Source organism: Trichechus manatus, unplaced genomic scaffold, assembly GCF_000243295.1.
Source record: "Trichechus manatus latirostris isolate Lorelei unplaced genomic scaffold, TriManLat1.0 scaffold00014, whole genome shotgun sequence".
Lineage (NCBI taxonomy): Eukaryota > Metazoa > Chordata > Mammalia > Sirenia > Trichechidae > Trichechus > Trichechus manatus.
Genome location: NW_004443950.1, coordinates 1,860,076 through 1,882,075, shown reverse-complemented (window position 1 = coordinate 1,882,075; position 22,000 = coordinate 1,860,076). Strand labels below are relative to the sequence as shown.

Below are 22,000 nucleotides of genomic sequence, written 5' to 3'. Positions count from 1 at the left end.
AAGATTTTTAACCTCTCTGAGCCTGTAAAGTGGGTTATAATCTCACTTCTCAGGATTGTTATGAGAATCCAGAGAAACTATTTCCATGAAGGCTTGGCACCAGAGAAAACTTCGGCTGCCTTTTATTTTTAGGGCGTCCCAAGGCTTGGGCCAAAAGCTCAGGCTGAACGGGCTAGAGGAGCCCTCCTCCCACTTATAGAGTAGTGGGAGCAAAGAGCGCCAGGAGTTTGGCCAAGACCACACAACGCTGGGCGGCAAAGCTGTTCTGGCTGCTGCGGGAGACCTTCGGATCCTCGCCCGAGGGGTATGCGCGCATTTGGATGGTGTCAGACGGGAGGACTGGCCAGAGCCAATTCCTCTATTCACACACACACTCACTCCACTCACTCGTGCGCTCGAGCACATTCATCACTAGCGTTCAGCTCAATCCGCGTTCTACGGGCGTCTGGGTGGGGAGAGAGTCATTCCTCAACAACCAGAAACAGCGGCAGCCGGCGTCAGTCCCGACCCCACGGCTGGGCCTCAAACGGTGCGCCCTCGGGACTCATCTTTTGGGCCCAGTGAGTGCGGTGGGACGCTTGTGTAGACGGCAAATGGGTGTTACGTAGCCGAATGATATATGTGTATTGCGTGGTCTACACATCCTTGTGTAGACGTGTGGAACGTGTGCGGTGTGGTGTACAGATGTCGGACACATGGAGCGTAAGCGCTCTTTGCTCCTGCAGGGCCCGCCGCTCCGGATATTGCAACTCTGCCTCTCTCAGCCTATTGCCGCGACGACCCCTGCCGCCTGATCCGGAGTTTGCGCGTGCGAGACTCCGCCTTAGGGCTCCTCCCCGCAACGATAGAAATCACGCCTTCGCCCCGCCCCCGTCACGCTTTACGGCGCGGTACGCCACTTTTGCTGCAGTCGCTTCAGCCGCCGCTTCTTCACTTGTTGCCGCGGCTGCTGCCGGTGAGGTGAGGTGTGTTGTTGGGCTGGTGTCGCCGCCGCCGCCCAGAGAGAAGGCGAACAGGGCCGCCTCGGGCCGGGAGGGGCGGCGGGTTAGCCGTTGCTTTTTCTTCTTAGGTCCGGTTCCGTCTGCGTTGCCGCAGGGAGGCCGCCGCGGCCCGGCGAGCCGAATCAATGCTGGATCTGGAGGTGGTGCCCGAGCGCTCTTTGGGGAACGAGCAATGGGAATTCACGCTGGGTGAGTATGGGGTCTTCCCATAGGATCACATTCCCTGGGCCTTACTTCTCTCCGGGACCTCGCCTGGGCCAACCTTTCCTGCCCCTGGTTTCTGCCTGGTACGACCCTGCGCCCTGCAGCTTCCGTCTGCTCGGCTCTTTGGACTCTAGGCGCCAGGTGCCGGTTCCGACCGGCCCGACCTGCCAGTCAGTCGCCCCAGCCCGGGCCCTGACGCCTTCGCCTCCGGCCTCAGCAGAGTTTCTCCCGGGGCGATGGGGCAGTAGTAAGAATGATAATAGTGTTGACACGCCCCAAACACTCGCTGCTAGGCCATGTTCCCTAGAGCCTAATTATCTCAAGTAACCCTCGAGGGTCGGTACTATTGTTATTTTTATTCTTATCTACAGATTAAATAAAACTAAGAACTGGCCGACACCACAGTGGGCTATCTCTTGCTTTTCTGGGTTTAAGTTATCTCTTTTCGAAAGGGGAAACCTAGGCTCCGAGCCTGTAATCAGCCAGTGGGGATCTGTCAAGGGAGTGGAGGAGTTTGTGTTAAAGGAACTTTTGACTTCTTTCCTCCTCTTTTGAAGTATGGTCAGTGTGTGATATGGTGTGATCCTTAACCCAGACGTTAGCTGTGAGAGTTAAAGGTTGGATGAAATAAGAATTCTAGGGAAGAAACATATTTAGTTTGTGCAAAATGCAGTTTGGTCTTTTTTCTTTTTTTTTTGGTTTGTTGACCCAGCTTTCTTCCTTCACGCCTCCCCATCCCCAACGTCACTACCTGTGTGTACAAGGATGTTAGCATTCTGTAAGCCCAGTGTGTATTTACTTTGATGTTCTAGCACTAGGAAAAGGGGGTGGGAGCAGTGTTCGTGCTACTTGTTTTTTCAGGCCTGAACTTCTGTCACTCCACTGTGGGCTCCTGGACAGTCAGCTGTACTATAAGGCTGTATAGCTTATATTTGAATCTAGATTGTCATGTTTAAGGAGACAGTGCAGATTGCTAGTAGGGCCTTGCCAGTGCTCAGTGACTCCATAAATCAAACTACACGCCTCCTCTGCGTTGTAGGTGGTGATTTTATTCAGGGGATCTTAGCAGCCAACTTCTCTCATAATTTAAACCACGGCTACAGATTTTTTCCCAAAATTTCAGCTAGCATGAGATGTTCCAGCCTCTTGTGAAGCACCTAGAGCTTGAGTGGGAGGCTGGTGATATCTTTGCCTCCAGGCCCATTAGTCACACTGATGCTGTTTGGCTTCTAGTTAACTTCTTTCCTCCCCTACCCTTGACAGCTTCTGCCCATGCCTGGACCTCACAGGGCATGGTGAGAACCGCAACTATAGCTTCAGACTTTGCTTGGTGGAGTGACTAGATTGTAGATCCCATTGTGGTACAAATATTCAGAGTCTCTTGGCCAAAAATAGTGAGTAGGATACAGTCCAGACCAGAATTTCCAGAAAACTAGATGAGAGAGTTCAGTTTCTCTGTCAACTGTTGTTTTGAGGCCTTAACTCGCACTCCTAACTCTGTCAGTTTCCAGGAATCAAGGGTTTGGGGAGTTCTAGCAACCAAAAAACAGTGAGAGGAGCATTTCTATAAATTGGATCCAGAATTGAACTTTGAGGGAAAGTTCACAGAGGGACCTGAATCTTGATGATTCCCTTGTGAGTCTTAAAATTTGCATTTTTAAAGAGTGTCTCCCTGAGAGCTGGTGGTCATTTAACTGTCATTTTTCCTCTCAATCTCTTCCCACTGGCCAACACATCCAAGTTGCTGTCAAGTAGGTATAGGTCTGGGAAGTGGATCTGTGCTTCAGAATTATGTTCTTCAGCTAGAGAACCAGGCAGTGCTCACCTCGAGTCACCACAGCACTATAAGGTGGTTGCTGTTATCTCTATTTGCCAGGTGAGGAACAGACTCAGAGAGGTAGAGATGACATACAAATAGATGAGCAGAGATTTCCTGCTTCCTGTTGCTCTCCACTTCTGAAGGTGGACTCAGCTTCTCCACATTTCTTTTCATAATCTGTGCAAATGCAGTTGTATTTGGCCCTTGCCGTTGACTGCCTGGCATCACAGTGGGGAGCTACATCTAGCTTCTTGGCTGCCTTCCTAGCCTTTGTGTAATGTTGGGAGATGAAGGGATGCCAGCAACACAGGGACAGGAAAGCCTAGGTCAAGTAGAATCTCTGAGAATGTCACTGATGGTTTGACCAGAGATGGGGTAAAAGCAGCGCAAATTTGAAATAATGTTTTCACTGACACTTACAGAATGTTTTGGTGTATAACAGCCTATGGAAGCATGTCTCTAAGTTTCTGTTTTTGAAATTAGTCTTAAAAATACCCGAAGAAGGTAGGCATTGGAGAATAACCTTCTTCTCTGAGATTACCTTGTTCACAGTGTGTGCCTCTTTCGATTCTGTTTATAAATATTAAAATTTGAATGAGAAATGGTCCTTTGCCCTGAAGAACTTAGTCTAATGGGAGGGAGTTATTACAGAAGTAGTTCATTTTGTCATAATCAGGTAGAGGCTGTAGGGTGCTGTGGAAGGAGAGAGAGTACTTGACCTGACCTGGGGGTTTAGGGTAGGCTTCCCGTCAACTCACGGGAGCCAGTAGTCCTATTTCTGGGGCCATTGAGCACCAGCAGGGCCCTACCAGAAGTCTACACCAGGATTTCTTATCTGCACTGTCTCCATAGACATAAGTCTTTCAGACAAGTAAAAGAAAACAGTGGGAAAGCTAGATGGTGTGTACAGGGGACTCTAAGCAATTTGGTATTATAACTAGAACATGATGTACTGGCAGAAGAAAATAGGTTTCCCAGAGTCCCAGTTCTGCTTGGTGGTAGCGGTTTAGTACACTGTCATGGAGTCTCTGGGTTCAGTGGAAAAGAGAGTATCTCTTAGTAAAGTCTGTTGTAGGCATGAGTTTAGGAAGAAAAATTTGGAGACTGGGTTTGGAGAGATGGGGAAGGAACCTTGAGGTTTCTGGCTTGAGTGACTGGGTGGATGTTAGAGGTGATCTGTCAACTTTTATTTGCCTGTAGATACATACAGAAAAACAGATTGAGATGTGAGTTGGAAACTAGGTGATTGTTTGTATGAGTGAATGAGGTATGGGCAGAAGAAATGGCCCATCATGGAGACATGGGAAAGTTAGAGATAAAACAAGAGAGGGTGGTGTAGATAGAGACAGAATGGGAGTTCTCAGAGGGGTAGGTTGATCACTGTGGTCCACAGTACAGGATCTACATGCTCTGCTTATTGCTTTGTTTCACTCATTCAGTGTTCAGTAGACGTGTATGATCTACTGTTGTGCCAGGCACAGTGATGGGGTGCTGGAGGTACAGCAGTGAACAAGACAGACAAGGTCCCTACCCTCAATGAGTTTATGGGGAGACTCTTAACAGATAAATAAATGGGGTGGGAGACTTTATTAGATAGGGCAGTCAGAAGTGAAGTGTGAGCCAAGGCCTGAAGGATGACAAGGAGCCAGCAGTGGGAAGAACATTCCAGCAGAGGCCAGAGCTAATGCAAAGGCCTGAGGTGGGAAAGAGATTGACGTGTGCTAGAAGCAAAGGAGAAGGCAAGGTGAGAAGGTAGGTGGAGATGGACAAGGTCCAGAATATGCAGCACCTTTAGTTGATGGCACAGTGTTTGGGTTTCATCCCCCTGAACTGGGACACCATTTGAGGGTTATAAACAGGCCAAGTGATGAGATCTGATTTGTAAGAGAGAAGACTTGTACGGTTTAGAAGACTGACCATACACTCCACACACTTTTTTTGGGATAGGTTAACGCTGTTTGGACAGCTTTGCATATTCATCTGTATATTTACTCCATTCGCTTAGACAGTCCAGCTGTTCCCTTAGTCTGCCTTCTCCTTAACTATTCTAGCTCTTACTGCTTATTGAAATTTTATTTACTTATATATCTGTAGACCTTAGTGGCCCCCACCCCAGGCTTTATTGCAGAAAGCATTGCCTAGCACAGTGGTAGATGTCAGTAAATGAATGGCCCAAGTAACCACACAGATATCCTTGCTTTATTTCAGGAATGCCTCTGGCTCAGGCAGTAGCCATTCTTCAGAAGCACTGTCGCATCATCAAAAATGTTCAGGTTCTCTACAGTGAGCAGGTGAGTGGCAGCTGATTTGTTTACTGAAATAGCATCTCTAATCAGTGAATCACCTCCAGAGGTGACACTCTGGGAGAGGCTAACTGGCAGGGATTGCTGGGTCAATGTGATCGAATGGGAGAATCTCCAGCACTACTCAGACACCAAGCACGTTTTTTTGATTCTGAGACTTTTGGTCTTAATAATCTAGTGCTGTCAGGTTTGGAAGAGCAGTAGTAACTGAGCCTGGGTTTTATCTGTGCTTGACATAGTTGCTAGCCCTTAGACAAGGACTTTTCTTTCTTTTTTTTTTTTTTTTTTATTGTTGTGCTTTAAGTGATAATTTACAATTCAAGTTAGTCTCATACAAAAATTTATACATACATTGTTATGGGACCCTAGTTGCTCTGCCTATACTGTGACAGCACACTCCTCCTTTCCACCCCAGATTTACCGTGTCCATTCAGCCAGCTCCTGACCCTCTCTGCCTTCTCATCTCACCTCTGGACAGGAGCTGCCCATTTAACCTCATGTATCTACCTGAGCTAAGAAGCATAGTCTTCACAAGAATCATTTTCTGTCCCATAGTCCAGTCTAATCTTTGAAGAGTTGGCTTCGGGAATGGTTTTAGTTTTGGACTAACAGAATCCAGGGGCCATATATTCTGGAGTCCCTCCAGTCTCAATCAAACCATTAAGTCTAGCCTTTTTACTAGAATTTGAGTTCTGTGCCCCAGTTTTCTCCTGCTCCATCAGGGACCCTCTGTTGTGTTCCCTGTCTGGGTGGTCATTGGTGGTAGCTGGGCACCATCTAGTTCTGGTCTCAGGCTGATGAAGTTTCTGGTTTATGTGGTGGCTTTTTCTTAGGGACTTTTTATTGAGAGGTCACCTCGGGGCTGCTCGGGGCTTTCTCTGACCTTCTAGGGTGCTTGTCTTTTACTTTTGTGTTTAAAATTGTAATTTCTGCTTTGTTGATTGCATCGGTTTATGTTCAGGATTGTTGCAATGCATATTTCTAGCTAGTAGAGCATCCCAGACTTGAAAGGAAGGAGGTATAATATGCCCACTCCTTTAGTGAGAATGATATAGTACTTGAAAATAGCAAGCTGTTTCTTCCCAGTTAATTGACATGTTATTTTATTCTTTTTTTCTCTGATTGATGGTGGTTTCTATTAAATGTTGCTCATTTGTGCCAGGAACTGACCCCATGTTGTAATGTTGCATGTACTTACAGAGGGGACATTTTCTGTAGATTAGCAGCAGAGAAGGACTTTTTGAATGTCAGAATTTTTTTTTAATTGTGATTTTATAAGTAAAGTTATAGACTGTTTTATTGACTTTCAGAATCAGTTTCTTATTATCTCTGTGAAGGAGCAGTCTCTCCACCACTGAACTCTAAAATCTGCAGTTCTGCGACACAGATCACATGCTACCATGTGGAGAAGCCTGTGGTGTCCTGTGTATCATGGTTCTTGGAATGGTTTTGAGCCTACACAGGCTACAGGATGTCCTCAGTGGCTTTTCTGAGACCTTTTGACTATGGGTTTGATGATTTGTTTCATTTGTTTCAATTAGTTTCAAATCCTAAAGCAAATGACAGCTTATTTGTGACGCGAAGAATATTGTGAATTGCAGGTGGGTGAGATTTCAGTGGTGCTTCCCAGTTTTGCTTAGAAACAGGGCCAGAGTTAGGCCTGTTACCTGTACCTAGAGATTGTCTTTGTTGCCTGTCATTCCAACATTTAAGTACAAACAATAGTGTTAGCATTAAGCTGATTTTCCCTAATGTCTTCTAAGCAACTAGAACCAGTGGGAAACATGAGTTTTTGAGTCCAGACCTTGGTTCAAATTATTGCTTTTCCTTTCTTAGTCTTTTGACTTGTGGCAAATTAATAACCAATGGAGGTCTCCTTCTGTTAAATGAGTATAAAACCAAACAAATTGCCACCGAGTTATTTTCAACTCATGGGGTATAGATTCCTTAGAATAATCTTTTAATGAGGATCAAGAGGGGATGATCTTAGAGCTCTGATGTGATGCTTCTTATATGTGAGCCTTGTCCTTTTCTCCTGCCCTCTTTCATTTCCTTTCCCATTTGCCTCTTGGCTTCCCATCAAGTGCCAAGAACAGTTTGTCCCCATTAAAAGTTTCAGAAATATCTTCTTGTCTCTAGGCAAATCACACCTTGTAAATTAAATGCACCTATCAAATAAGTTCCATCTTTCTTAGAGGGAAAAGTTGTTAACAATTAGCAGCAAACAGCTTTCTTGATTGAACTGTTTAATTTGGAAGACAGCATAGTGCTTGGGTACTGGAAGGGCTGCTTAAACACCACATAGAACATGTGTATTTTGGCTCTAGAGATATAAAGTACTAATAAACCTTTGTTTATAAGGGTGATTTGCTTGCTTTTGAAAATTCTTGGCTGTGTCCTAAATTGCAACAATGCCAGGGCAAAAATGATCAAATCTTAGGAGTGGAGGAAAATCCAGATCCTCCCAGCATTCCTCCTGTCCAAGCAAGGATCCTGAAAGAAACTAAAATGTTGCTTCATCCTACTTACCTTCATGGAATGGCCCTCTCAGAAATGGAACTTTGTATTCTGAGTTGAGAATAGTTGACCTAAGGTCAGGGTTCATTAGTCCATTATCTTGCTTGAGACCTAATGGTTTTAGACATTCATGCACACCTACTGGAGAATTACAACATGCTTCTAGTTTTTGCCAGGCATGATGGTGCCACCTGGGCCTGCTGCCTTGTGAAGATCAAAGGAGTAGAGGGGAGCAGATGGTCTCAGCTATTCCCGGAAAGCTTTGAAGAGAATTTCCACATGAGGCCCACACCAGCAGTGGCACCTGAGTTGGCTTCTTGGCCTTCCAGCACATGTCTCTGTCTGTATCATTCACTCTGTCTACCTTGAGCACCTGTGTGCCAGTTTCAAGAAGGAATGGGGTTTTAGGTGGTTATGTTTTCTTTCTTCTGCTGGGGAGCCTCGTTTGGGGCTATGGAGAGTCTTTAGCCATTGAGTCCTTGAATTGATTACATTGGACCAGAAGCAGGCAGGTTAGGCAGAGACAAGAGGAAAGAGTGCTTTGTGCTGGGTCCTGTGCTTGATGCTTTCTGACCTACTGTCTGACCTCACAACAACCCTGGGGGGAAGGGATGATGGTATTCTCTTGAAGAAACCAAAGCTTGGAGAAGTTTTGAGAGTCACTTAAGGTCACCAGTTCTCTGGGGCTAAAGGCCAGGTCTGTCCACTGCTCTGGGCAGGATCCCTCTCCCTCTAGGACCTAGAAGGGGCAAATATGGAAATGTGACTCCTTAGACTTTAGACTTAGGCTTTCAGAAAGAAGCACATGTGATATGGGATGTGGAGGTGGAAAGGAGAGTGGCATCTCATATATAATCAAAGGCCTAAAACAGTCAAGAATAAAATGTGTTCCTGGTGTATGGCACAAACAGCCTGAGTGTGAATGGATGTAGGTTCAGCTGACATGAGGTAAGCAGTATCTGCTGGGTTTGGATCCTGGGCTAGGCCTTTACACATGACCCGTATTCCTCACCAACTACTCTGTAGGTTTGACAGCAGTAAACGCGTGCTACACATGTGGATCCTGGAGCCTCAAAAGAAAATACTCATATAATTTAGGCCATTTCTCCCAAGTATTGTTACTAAAACATGGAAGGGAGAGGCTCCAGGCTAGAAGTAGAGGACAATGTGCATTCAGTGTACCTGTTTTTTTTCTGGCTTCCAAACCTCGTTAGTTGGGAGAAGAGAAGGGCTGCTTGCACTTAGATATTTCCTGTGCATTGCATTTATGTTGTAAAGCTTTCAGTAGGTGCTAGTGAGTAAATAAGTTGTTCAGGATGTGTTTTGTTTTTATTTTGCAGTCTCCTCTAAGCCATGACCTCATCCTTAACCTGACTCAGGACGGGATCAAACTACTGTTTGATGCTTTGAATCAGAGACTTAAGGTAACTATAAGTGACAACTAACATTTCATGTCAAGTTGAACCAGTCTTTCTGGAGCCAGTTAACATGAGTGTGGACCTCTTTGGTTTAGAGACCACCACCATGCAGGGGACTAAAACAGTGCCTGTTCCCCTAAGATAGGGAGGGTTATCAAGTTGGAAGTAGAGTGGGATAGGGTGGTTGAAAAGATGGTGAGAAGGACTTCGGTCCAGGTTCCAGAGGTGGAGGGAAAACAGTATTGAGCATTTTGAGAACATGCTGTGGGGTGAGGGCTTTTATGTTGAATAGGAAAACAAGAGAGGGGCTAAGTATAGTTCCCCCTGAGTCTTTGTTTAAACAGATACTAAAAATAGGGTATAACTGCAGAATGGGACCAAATGACTTTAGTTGGGTTTATGTATCTTGCTTTACTTCATTCTTGTGTCAGCCAGTATGACCTGGAAGATAGAAAATGGCAAACTGTTCTTCCTAGTGGTGAGTTTATTCTTTAACCCCTTTGAGAAAATGTAAACAAACAACTTGCTGGTGTGTAGGCTTGTCTTACTTGGTGTTAGGTGCAATTTGCTAACACCTGTTTCAGTCCAGGATATTTTTAATACAACCTGTTTACAAATGCCTGAGCGTCACAGGTTAGTCATGTGATACAAGACTCATGTCTTAAGAGTCAAAGGTTGACTGTGGACTCTGGGCAGTGGCATGTCCAGGTCCTGGGCAGTGGCGTGTCAGAGCTGTCATCTAGTTAGGTTATGGTGTAGCCTTTCTAAAAGACTTGGGTACTACCCACTTATCATCCCATCAAAAATCAGCTGCTGAGGAGAGAAGACAGAACGTGGAAAGAGAATCTGTACGTGGATGAGAGCTCTTCATTTAAGAGATGGTTTTTCAGAAAATGGAGTCCAGTGTAAACATTCTTAGCCCCACAACTCCCTTGCCTCTGCTTGTGGACTCAGTGATCCTGTCTGTACTGGCCAGAAGTTTCATACTGGGGAAGGGTAGAGGATGGTCTGCAATGTGATTTAATCACAAATTTGGCGGAAATTAATCTGGTAACATAGAAATGCTGTTACAAATTGTAATTTGCCTTTGACTTGGTAAGTTCACTTTAGGAAACATAACTTTAAAAGATTGGGAGAAAGGTAATGTTGACAAATATTTATAGTGGAGCTTTGTGTAATGAACAGCTGGAAGTAACCTAACCCAAAAGGATAACAAAAGAGGATGGCTAGGCAACCCATAGAATCACAACATGATGAGGACAGTAGCAAATGTTTAGTGAACATTTAGTACATGCTAGGCCATGGCTGCATGCTTTATACTACATTTCCTAATTTAATCCTGTCAAGCTAAGTGAGCAAGTACTTACCCATATTTACCAGTGAGGCAGCTGAAGGACAGAGAGGATTAGTGGTCTGCCTAACATAAGCTCTTAACCATGTATTACTATTGTGTGGTGACTGACCACTGAAAATGGGAATGGCTTGGGCTGTGTGGATGGATATAGGAAATAAATAAGTGAGAAACGCTGAAGAAAATAGTGGAACACACTGTGTAAATAATGTGAGTAATGGGGAGTACATTTGAATGGGAAAGAAGATAAACTAGAATCTGACCATTCTTGTCTGCCTTTTGTGAGCTCCCTCTGAAGAAGGAGGCACTGGAGGCCTGTCTGAACCTCTGGAGACTGAGAAAGTGATCCCCCCAGGTGACCTTGGTTGGCACCAGGCCCAACCTGACCTACCTACCTGCCCCTCCATTCAAGGACTTCAGAATCCACCTCTTTCTGATGCTGTCTCCTACGGTTCCCTCCCCCAGCCTTCAGAGCCTGAGAGAAATCCCTGTGGAATGAGGTTTTACAGGTCACAGCCTTTACAGCCACCTGTCTTTTCCTTATCTTGGCTGTTGTCATGTCTCCTTCCCTCTGGGGAAACCCAAGGCCCTCAAGCAACCCAGCCTCTTGTCCCTGAGGCTCAGGAAGCTCCATGGGCCAGAATGTGCTTGTTGATTATCCTGGTGACACAGAGGACTCCAAGGTGGTAAGCCCTCTGGGTCCCTTGCTGTCCTAGGCCTTGTGATTAGCTCTGGTCCACTGTTATCCTGCTGAACAGATAGGGTTGAGGCACCTGTTAGGCTGGGCTGTCAGTAAGTAGATGACAGTGACATAAGAGGTACATCCTGAAGGCCCACCCTCACAGGGTGGGTGGGTGGCGGGCAGTGCTTGGAACCATCGGCTAGTGTAGGGGTAGCAGTCAAGGAGGCAGAATGCCTGCCCCTGCTATAAGCAGGGCTTCTTGCTGAAGGTTGAAGCCCCTGCCTCTGCCTTAAACACTATTGGCCATAGACGCCTGGGCTGCTAGCCTAGTGGGCTCCCTGCCATGCTCAGGCTTTCCAAAGCGGGCACTGGCTGTCTTCAGAATCACCACTATTCCCCTACCCTTTCTTGCACTGTGATCCTTTCTAGCAAGTAGGATCAGGATAGCTGCATATAATGGTTAAGAGGTATCCAGTTTGTGGTTCAGTGTATGGTCTCTAAAAAGTTAAGGACCGGGTCTCTGGCCAGGAGTGACCTATTATGTCCCAGTTTCTGTGGCAGTGCCAAATGCTCCTGCACTCAAGTGCCCCACAGCCCCTTCCAGGATTAGGCCAGATTGGTGTGACAGGCAGGACAAACAAACACTGAGCTGTCTCTACTTGTGCCTCCTCAGTGAAGGACAAACCTCCCAGCTAGAGGCTGGAAGATGGTGCCCCAGGCCCTAGCAAGCCGTACTACTGGCTACCAAGCCCCTTTCACTATAGCATGGAGGACCTTATAGGGCTCATTATTTGCCATCACTGATGGCTGAGTGTTCTCTGCCTTTTCCTTTGTCTCTGTCCTGAGTTCTTGCCATTTCATCTGAGGCTGAACCCATTAAAGAGAAAACCGACTGAGAGGGTCTCCAGGTTCAACCAGATGTTCTTCATGAGGGACATAATGAATACTGTTGCACTTGTCCTGTAATGTAATATGTAATGTAATATGGCCTGTTTTCTAGCAGGATACACCCCCCACCCCACCCCCCATCTTTTTGTTTTGTAAACCAGGGTATTTTGAAGCTATATTTTAAAATGGCTTGATTTGGGTTTTTATAATGCACTGAGGTATCAGATAGAAGGAGGGAGGCTCAGTGTCCAAAGTATACCCTTAACAAGCTGGATGAATTTGTTTTTCTGGAGTGTGTCATTGTCCTATTGGGGGAGTTTGCAGTCTTCCTTGGTATGGCCCAGAGATGAATCAGATGTAAGGCCCATGACCAGAGCATCCACAGGCATCTGTTGAGCAGTCCACTAGAGGAAGGGGTGATGGTTATGGTAATTGTGCGGTATGTGTTTTTTCCCTCTAATTTTCAGATTAGAACAAAAGATAATGTTCAGTGCTTCAGGAGAATTTCAGCTAATGATAGATTTTATTTCATTTTTTTTTTTTTTTACTGTTTATAAATTTTTTTTGTTTTTTAATCTTTTTCAGTCTGTCATCTTACCAACTTCACAGAGCATTAAAAACTCTTACACATTTGGGTTTTTTGTTTTTGTTTTTTTTTTAGGTGATTGAAGTATATGACTTGACTAAAGTAAAGTTAAAATATTGGTAAGTTTTCTCCCCACTGCTGTATGATACACGTGGTACAGATGGGTTTTATCTTCTACGCTCAGTAAGTCAGTATTGAATTCCAATCTGCAGCAGCCCAGGATTACAACCTGGTGCCATGATTTCTTTTTTAATTGTACTTTAAGTGAAAGTTTACAGTTCAAGTTAGTTTCTCATACAAAAATTTATACACACATTGTTATGTGACCCTGGTTTCTCTCCCTGTACTGTGACAACACACTCCTTTCCACCCTGGATTTCCATGTCCATTCAACCAGCTCCTGTCCCTTCCTGCCTTCTCATCTTGCCTCCGGACAGGAGCTGCCCATTTAGACTCATGTATCTACTTGAGCTAAGAAGCACACTTTTCACGAGTATCATTTTATGTCTTATAGTCCAGTCTAATCTTTGTCTGAAGAGTTGGCTTCAGGAATGGTTTTAGTTTTGGGATAACAGAGTCCAGGGGCCGTGTCTTCTGGAGTCCCTCCAGTCTCAGTCAGACTATTAAGTCTGGTCTTTTTACTAGAATTTAAGTTTTGCACCCCACTTTTCTCCTGCTGCATCAGGGACTCTCTGTTGTGTTCCCTGTAAGAGTGGTCGTTGGTGGTAGCTGGGCACCATCTAGTTCTGGTCTCAGGCTGATTTAGTGTCTGGTGTATGTTGCCCTTTTTTGTCTCTTGGGCTAATAATTTCTTTGTGTCTTTGGTGTTCTTCATTCTCCTTTGCTCCAGGTGGGTTGGGACCAATTGATACATCTTAGATGGCCACTCGCTAGCTTTTAAGACCCCAGACCCCACTCACCAAAGTGGGATGCAGAACACTTTCTTAGTAAACTTTGTTATGCCAGTTGACCTAGATGTCCCCTGAAACCATGGTCCCCAGACCCCCACCCCTACTACTCTATCCCTTGAAGTGTTTGGTTATATTCAGGAAACTTCTTAGCTTTTGGTTTAGTCCAGTTGTGCTGACTTCCCCTGTATTGTATGTTGTCCTTCCCTTCACCTAAGATAATTCTTGTCTACTATCTGGTTAGTGAATAGTGCTCTCTGTCCCTCCCCACATAACCATCAAACAATGTTTTCTTCTGTGTTTAAACCTTTTCTTGAGTTCTTATAATAGTGGTCTTATACAATATTTGTCCTTTTGTGACTGGCTAATTTCACTCAGCATAATGCCTTCCAGATTCATCCATGTTATGAGATGTTTCACGGATTCATCATTGTTTATCATTTTGTAGTATTCCATTATGTGAGTATACCATAATTTGTTTATCCATTCGTCTGTTGATGGGCACCTAGGTTGTTTCCATCTCTTTGCTATCGTGAACAGTGCCTCAGTGAACATGGGTGTGCATATATCTATCTGTGTGACGGCTCTTATTTCTCTAGGATATATTCCAAGGAGTGGGATTGCTGGATCATATGGTACTTCTATTTCTAGTTTTTTAAGGAGCATCAAATCTATTTCCATAGTGGTTGTACCATTTTACATTCCCACCAGCAGCGTGTAAGTGTTCCAGTCTCTCCAAACCTCTCCAACATTTATTATTTTGTGTTTTTGGGATTAATGCTAGCCTTGTTGGGGTGAGATGGTATCTCATTGTAGTTTTGATTTGTTTTTCTCTAAGGGCTAATGATTGTGAGCATTTCCTCATATATCTGTTTGCTGCCTGAATGTGTTCTTTGGTGAAGTGCCTGTTCATATCCTTTACCCATTTTTTAATTGGGTTATTTATCTTCTTGTTGTTGAGGTTTTGCAGTATCTTGTAGATTTTAGAGATTAGATGCTGATCAGCTTTGTCGTAGCCAAAAATTTTTTCCCAGTCTGTAGGTTGTCTTTTTACTCTTTTGGTGAAGTCTTTTGATGAGCATAAGTGTTTGATTTTTAGGAGTTACCAGTGTGCCATTATTTCTTGAGACAGCCTCTGAGCCTGGGGAAAAGAAGTAAACCTCATTAATAATGTGCTGTGTGTTAAACACTTCACACGTGTCATCTTATTTAATCCTCACAACAAAGCAGGAGCTGTGCTCAGAGGCAGCCATCTCCTGCCCTCTCCTGCACAGCCTCTCTTGGCACCTTTCTTCATGAGCAACAAATGGATCTGACTCCAAAGCCTTTCTAAACAGACCATCATGTTGGTGCACGAATATTTGAGCCTTGATTCTGGCAAGGCGTTGTGGAACATCTAAAGTACTCCTTTCAGTGGGCCTCCTTAACAGGCTGCTCCTTTCCTTTCTGAAGGTGTGAACAGGGTCTAGCTCCCAGGACAGGCCTAAGCAGCATCTGCTAATGGAGGAGTGGATGGGAAAATGTGTGAAAGCACTGGTCCCTGCAGATTTTAAGTGTCTTTTAGTCTGCCCCATACTTCAGGGTGTGGCCTCTCTTCTCTACTTTATTTTTTTTAAGAGTCAGTGGTGCATAAGAATGGGTGGTCTAGAGTCAGATTGCCCTAGGTTTGAGTTGTAGCTCCATCACTTATAACCTCTGTGACCTAGGGCAAGTCACTTAACCTCTTTGAGCTTGTTTTCTCATCAGAGAAATGAGGCCAGTAGTGTGGCTGCTAGGTTGTTAGGATTACATGAGATAATGCTGATAAAGCACATAGCACAGTGCCTGATAAAAAGAGGCATTCCATAAACTATAATACTAATTTAAAAAATATATATTTTTAAGCTTCCTCCTTAAAATCATAAGTTCCTTGTCGTCATGTATATCATCTGAAATCACGTGAGAAAATAAACTCCTCTTTACTGTCAAGCCCACGCCAGTTTTTTTGTCCTTTGCATGGGATCCATCCCTCTCTCCCACCCAGTCTGTGGGTGCCAGCTCTTCTACCTGTTAAGGAGACAGGTTGCCTTGCTTGGATACACCCTTCCTCTTAAGATATGTCCATTGCTTTTCTAAGAAAATTCCTTTTCAAGCCAGACTACTAAGATGCGTCTGGAAGAACACACCAACCATGTCTTCCTTTGGCCATTCTTTGTCCAAGTCTGAATGCCATGCTGAGCTTTGGAATGCCACGAGGCTGAGACCAGATTTTCTTTCTTTCTGGACTGTGTCTGCTGTCCACAAATATCTTGGGAGGCCCAGAGGATCCACTCTGTATATCAGCCTCACGAGAATTGACCTTGTTCTGACCTCTTTAATGCTCTCTTACTTAAAAGTTCTTTAAACTTTTATTTTGAAATCATTGTTTTAAGAATAACTTTTCCAGCCACAATCTCCCATGATCTATAAGCCCATCATGTGCAGCCTGGTATTAAAAAGATCCTTTGTTTTTCAGTGGAGTGCATTTTAATTCTCAGGCCATAGCGCCCACCATTGAGCAGATTGACCAGTCTTTCGGCGCAACCCATCCAGGAGGTAAGCCAAGTCCATCTGATTCTTCTGGTCATCAGTGGCAACCTGCAATGAGAAACCTGATAAGTGGCACCATCCCAACCCCACCCCTGAAGCCAGGTTCCCATAGGGTTTGGAGCTTGGTACTTTGGTGTAAAGGAAAGCTCCTCCCCCTTGTTTTCAGCCTAATAGATCAGTTCAGAAATGAGAGTCAAGGAAGATGTTGCCAGTCATTACTCCCTGCAAGGCTGGTATATGTTATCAACTTCAGATGCCAAGCAACTGTGTCTTTTTTCCCCCCTTCTCACCCCCCCAGTGTACAACTCCGCTGAGCAGCTCTTCCATCTCAACTTCAGAGGACTGTCTTTCTCTTTTCAGTTAGACTCATGGACCGAGGCACCCAAGTACGAGGTTAGCCCTTCCCTTCCCCCTGGTATTTGTTTACCCAGTACCCAGGTGGTATGGGTCAGCAGACAGTGCCCTGGGGCAGGCTGAATAGGCACCCTTTCTTTAGTTTCCTTGTCTTTGATCTTTTCAGGGGTCATTGGGCAAGATGAGGGTGGCAGAGGAAGAGCAAAGCCCAGGCTCACATTCCCAAGACGAGGGTACTTCCCACTGCAGAGTGAGTGAGGGCAGGCTCACTTCTCAGAGATCAGTCCAATCCTGCTTTGCTTTAAAGCTCCTGATCACTGTGTAGTTTTCTCAGTGGCCTAGAATTTGAGAGGTTTTATCCTCTGGATTTTCAGTTATCTGTTGCTGTTGGCAGTGTTTCATTCATCCTTAGGCAACAACATCCTTCAGATCATGAAAGATTTTCATAAGGCTTACATCTTATTAAAGCAGGCATTCCTGCAACTTCCCTGATGAAAGAAAGAAAAGCTAAGTAGAATTAAAGGTGACTTGGCACGGTTGGGGTGAGTTTATTGACTTGGGGCTAGGTTTGACCTGGCCGGTTCTTGAAGACTATGAGTGCAGGGAAGGTCCAGTGCCTGAGTCACATGACCTGCATTGTGCCCTTAGTAAAACTCTTGTCCTCTGTTTACAGCCCAATTTTGCCCATGGCCTAGCTTCTCTCCAGATTCCCCACGGAGCAACTGTGAAACGAATGTACATCTATAGCGGAAACAGCCTGCAGGATACCAAGTAAGTGGTGGAGTTCATGGGCTTCTTACTGAGGCCATGGGTTTCCTGGGAGGGGAGGGAAAGCCTGTACTCATTCTGTGCCTGCCCCCAGGGCTCCCGTGATGCCCCTGAGCTGTTTCCTGGGCAATGTGTATGCTGAGAGTGTCGATGTTCTTCGAGATGGAACTGGACCCTCAGGTTTACGACTTCGCCTACTTGCTGCAGGTCAGTTACTGACTTTGGGGTAGTGGGTTCCCCATTACACCCATGTTGAGAAATTCTAAAATCCCACATTTACAGATATATTTGGTGGGAGGCAGATGATGCAGATGTTTATAATTAAAGCTTTCATTTAAATTTGTGAAGGGACAGGACATAGTGGTATCATTAGCAGATGTAAACATATGACAGTTAACAGTACTTCCCTCAGCATACACATAAATGTTATGTATGTTGTGTGCTTATATAGTTTTGCAGTGGTTCCCAGGTTATTTCCTAAGTGTCTGTCATGTGGACTGCAGTATTGTCTCCTCTCCCCTTTTCCACCCTTAATGCCGAGTTCTCAAGAGTAGGCGGGCAGGGGGACTTGTTGAATTGTGGTTTGGCCTCACCCCGCTGAGAGTTCTGCTGACATGAACAAGAAAGACTTGCTGCCTACAGTAGCTGATCTCCTCAGATCCACGCCTCATTTTGTGGCTTTCTTCTGCCTGGAGAAATCCCAGCTATTTTGGGTTTCAGGTTGTGCTTAATAGGATAGGACAGGTGTCTCCAGTGGGGAGTTCACCTGTATAAAGACAGGTGCCATACCCTCATGGAGCTCATAGTCTAGCTGACTTTTGTTCATAAATTGGGGTCTTGCATCAGTTTCTGGGCAATAGTTCTTAACTATTAAGAATCTGATCTGTAAACTGGTAACTCACTGCCCTAAACAGTAAGACAGTTCATGACCTCCAGGTTTAAAATGTGGTTTTCTAAGCAAGGCAGAGTACCAGCTAGTTAAAAGAGTGTTACACTTGAGGTATGATTTTGAGAGAATTGAGATGTGGCAGTGAGGTCAAATGATTTAGTGGCTGTCGTCTCAAAGGAGGATTGCTGCTTGAAATAGGCACCTTTGTGTCCAGCGTAGTCAAGGATCAAGGCAGTTAGTCATCACAGGGGACAGCAAGAGGAGCCTATTGAGAGTGAGGGTCTCAACAGGCTCTGGCTGCTTTCTGGGCAGCACACTTGTTGCAGTCTCACCTCTCACTACTCAGTCAGTGGAAGAAATATTTTTTCTCTTAAGTCAGGACCTCACAATAATTGTATTATTCACTGAGAGTTTCCCTTGGGCAAGCAGATGGGTAGTTTGTCTCAACCAACCCATTTCTTATATCTCTTTCCTTATGGAGTGTGGCTAGAGTGATATTTTTAATATGGGAAGTCAACTCAGCTGTCTCAGTTCCCAGATACTTTATAAGGGGGAGGCGGGGCCAAGAAGGCGAAGTAGTCAGACGCTTCCGGTGGACCCTATTACAACAAAGACCCAAAAATCAAGTGAATTGATTATATATGGCAGTCTGGGAGACAAAGGCAGAGTTGAGGAACCGGACTGAGTGGCAGGGGGAGGGAGAGATGGTTCAGAAGCATCGAGGAGTTGCCAGACCTGACCTGGCGGGAGCCTGAGCCCTTCAGGCCTGATCAGCTCAGGGGTGAGCGGTGAGGCAGCAAGTCGTGGTGCTCGGGAGGCATTTTCCACGCTGGGAGAGACCCAGTGCCAGAGAGTCTACATAGCCACCCAGAACCAGTGAGAAGCAGCCCTTGATCAGCAAAAGATAAGTAAGTGCATATGGCCTAACCTGCGGATCAAAAACATGCCCCTTAGGGAAAAGCCTCTCTCCCATTTACCTCCCTGCTCCCTGCTCTGCACTGGGTCATTGACTGGCTTCACCAATTGCCAAGTCCGCTGGGCCGGAAGTAGGATCCATCACACGCCTGGAGCTGTTCTCCCTACCTTGGAGAGTGAACAAATTAACAAACAGAGGAAAAAATAAACTGCTGGCTCCCCTAAGCCCGGAAACCAGGGTGGACACAGCTCCTTTGCCTAGGCACAGGCATGTAAGGGATCCATGGACTTTGAGTGCCTTTCCCCCTGCATAGACTTGGGTGGGCCCATCTCAACAGCGTAGGCCCTCATTACTGCAGTACAGAAGAGTATATACCAGACGTCTAACTTCAGCTGTTCCAGCTGTGAAGTGGCAGGTTCTTGATATTTGACACTGCTCTGCTCATTAAGCAGGGTCTTCACCTACCCACATCAGGGGCCTGAGGATTGGTGGCGCCACCTGTGATAGGGACCCATGAATGAGAGGTGCCCCCTAGTCCTTACAGCCAACAACATTAGTTCCTCATAGTCCAGCTGCAAAACCCACCCACCTATGCACTCGAGGGAACAAGAACACGCCTTTTCCTGTAGACTCGGGGGGTGGCAATCAGCCCCCGGCCTTGTTCAGAGTGTGTCCCCCTGCTGCAGCCGGATACCTGTGCCTACACCAATCACCCATGCCTGTCTAGGACTATAAGTGAGAGCCTACGCCACACACTTGGTGGCTATCTACCTGGGCACCTGAACTGAATCCATGTAGGAGGAATGGGCGGACTCCTGAGCTCACATACCTAGTAACAGATCTAACCACCTGTTGACAGAACGTTAGAGCTCCAAAGGTGCCAATAAACAAACTAGCTCATACAAGCAGCGTCTTTGGGCATATCAAAACAAAACAAGAAGCTAGGACACAGTAAGCAAACATAAATGTAATAACTTACTGATGGCTTGGAGACAGCAGTCAGTATCAAATCACATAAAGAGGCAATCCATGATCTTCAGCAAGCTCCCAAAATAAAGAATCTAGAAATTTTCCAGAGGAGGAAAATTTCTTGGAATTACCGGAGGCAGAATGCAAAAGATTAATATACAGAACTTCAAGGAATGAGGAAGGAAATTAAGCAAAATGCAGAACACGCAATACAGGAAATTAAAAAGATTAGAGAAGAGCATAATGACAAATTTAACAGGCTGCAAGAATCCATAGAGAGATAGCAATCAGAAATCCAGAAGATTGAGAATAAAATTTCAGAATTAGACAACTCAATAGAAAGTCATAGGAGCAGAATTGAGGAAATGGAAATCAGAATTAGTGAGATTGAAGATAAAGCACTTGACACCAACTTATTTGAGGAAAAATCAGACAAAAGGATTAGAAAAAATGAAACCCTAAGAATTATGTGGGACACTTTATCAAGAGACATTACCTGCAAGTGATTGGAGTACCAGGACTGGGGGGATAACAGAAAATACAGAGAGAATTGTTGAAGATTTGTTGGCAGAAAACTTCCCTGATACTGTGAAAGATCACAAGGTATCTATCCAAGATGCTTATCGAACCCCACATAAGGTAGATCCCAAAAGAAAGTCACCAAGACATAATCAAACTTGCCAAAACCAAAGATGAAGAGAGAATTTTAAGAGTGGCTAGGGATAAACGAAAAGTCATCTACAAAGGAGAGTCGGTAATAATAAGCTTGGACTACTAACCAGAAACTATGCAGGCAAGAAGGCAACGGGATGACATATATAAAGCCTTGAAGGAAAAAAAATGCCAGCTAAAAATTATATATCCAGCAAGACTGTCTCTCAGATATGATGGTAAAATTAGGGCGTTTCCAGATAAACAGAAGTTTAGGGAATTTGCAAAAACCAAACCAAAATTATAAGACTTACTAAAGGGAGTCCTCCAGTTAGAAAATCAGTAACATCAGATAACAACAACCCAAGATTAGAACACAGGACAGAGCAACCAGATATCAACCCAGATAGGGAAGTCTCAAAAGTAGATCAAAGTTAAAATACTGAAAATAGGGAAAGAGATGTCAATATGTAAAAGATGGCAACATTAAAACAAAAAAGAGGGACTTAAAAAATGTAGACATAGATTTTTCATATGGAGAGGAAGTCAAGATGATACAAAGAAATGAAAGACTGGTATAAACTTAGAAAAATAGGGGTAAATATTAAGGTAACCACAAAGGAAACTAACAATCCTACAAGTCAAAATAAAAAACTAGAAAAATATAAAGACTCAGCGAACAGAAAATCAACAACATTGAAAAAGATGAAAATACATAAAAACGACTCAGCACAGAAAATTAATTGGAAGAAACTGTGAACATCACTCAAAAAAAGACATCAAAATGGCATAACTAAATCATACCTATCAATAATTATGCTGAATGTAAATAGACTAAATGCACCAATAAAGAGACAGAGAGTGGCAGATTGGATTTAAAAAACACGATCCGTCTATATGCTGCCTACAAGAGATACACCTTGGACTTAAAGAGACAAACTAAAACTCAAAGGATAGAAGGAAATATATCAAGCAACGAACACTCAGAAAGGAGCAGGAGTGGCAATATTAATCTCTGACAAAATAGACTTTAAAGTCCACCACAAGGGATAAAGAAGGATACTATATAATGATTAAAGGGTCGATACACCAGGAGGACATAGCTATAGTAAATATGTACATACCCAATGACAGGGCTCCAAAATACATAAATCCGACAGCACTGAAAAGAGAGACAGCTCCACAATACTAGTAGGAGACTTCAACAC

At 44.6% G+C, this 22,000-nt stretch overlaps 1 protein-coding gene across 1 annotated transcript in view; it reads left to right on the top strand.

Annotated features, from left to right (window-relative positions):
- The first annotated feature begins 940 nt into the window (after nt 1-940).
- The window catches only part of PHAF1 (phagosome assembly factor 1), a 33,053-nt gene continuing 11,993 nt past the window's right edge, over nt 941-22,000 (top strand). Inside the window, exons 1-9 of the mRNA XM_023726843.1 lie at nt 941-960; nt 1,070-1,190; nt 5,233-5,315; nt 9,185-9,268; nt 12,845-12,888; nt 16,172-16,251; nt 16,544-16,638; nt 17,273-17,370; nt 17,462-17,574. Of these exons, the coding sequence (XP_023582611.1) occupies nt 1,127-1,190; nt 5,233-5,315; nt 9,185-9,268; nt 12,845-12,888; nt 16,172-16,251; nt 16,544-16,638; nt 17,273-17,370; nt 17,462-17,574 (661 nt within the window). The 5' untranslated portion in view covers nt 941-960; nt 1,070-1,126. The remainder of the gene's footprint in view (nt 961-1,069; nt 1,191-5,232; nt 5,316-9,184; nt 9,269-12,844; nt 12,889-16,171; nt 16,252-16,543; nt 16,639-17,272; nt 17,371-17,461; nt 17,575-22,000) is intronic.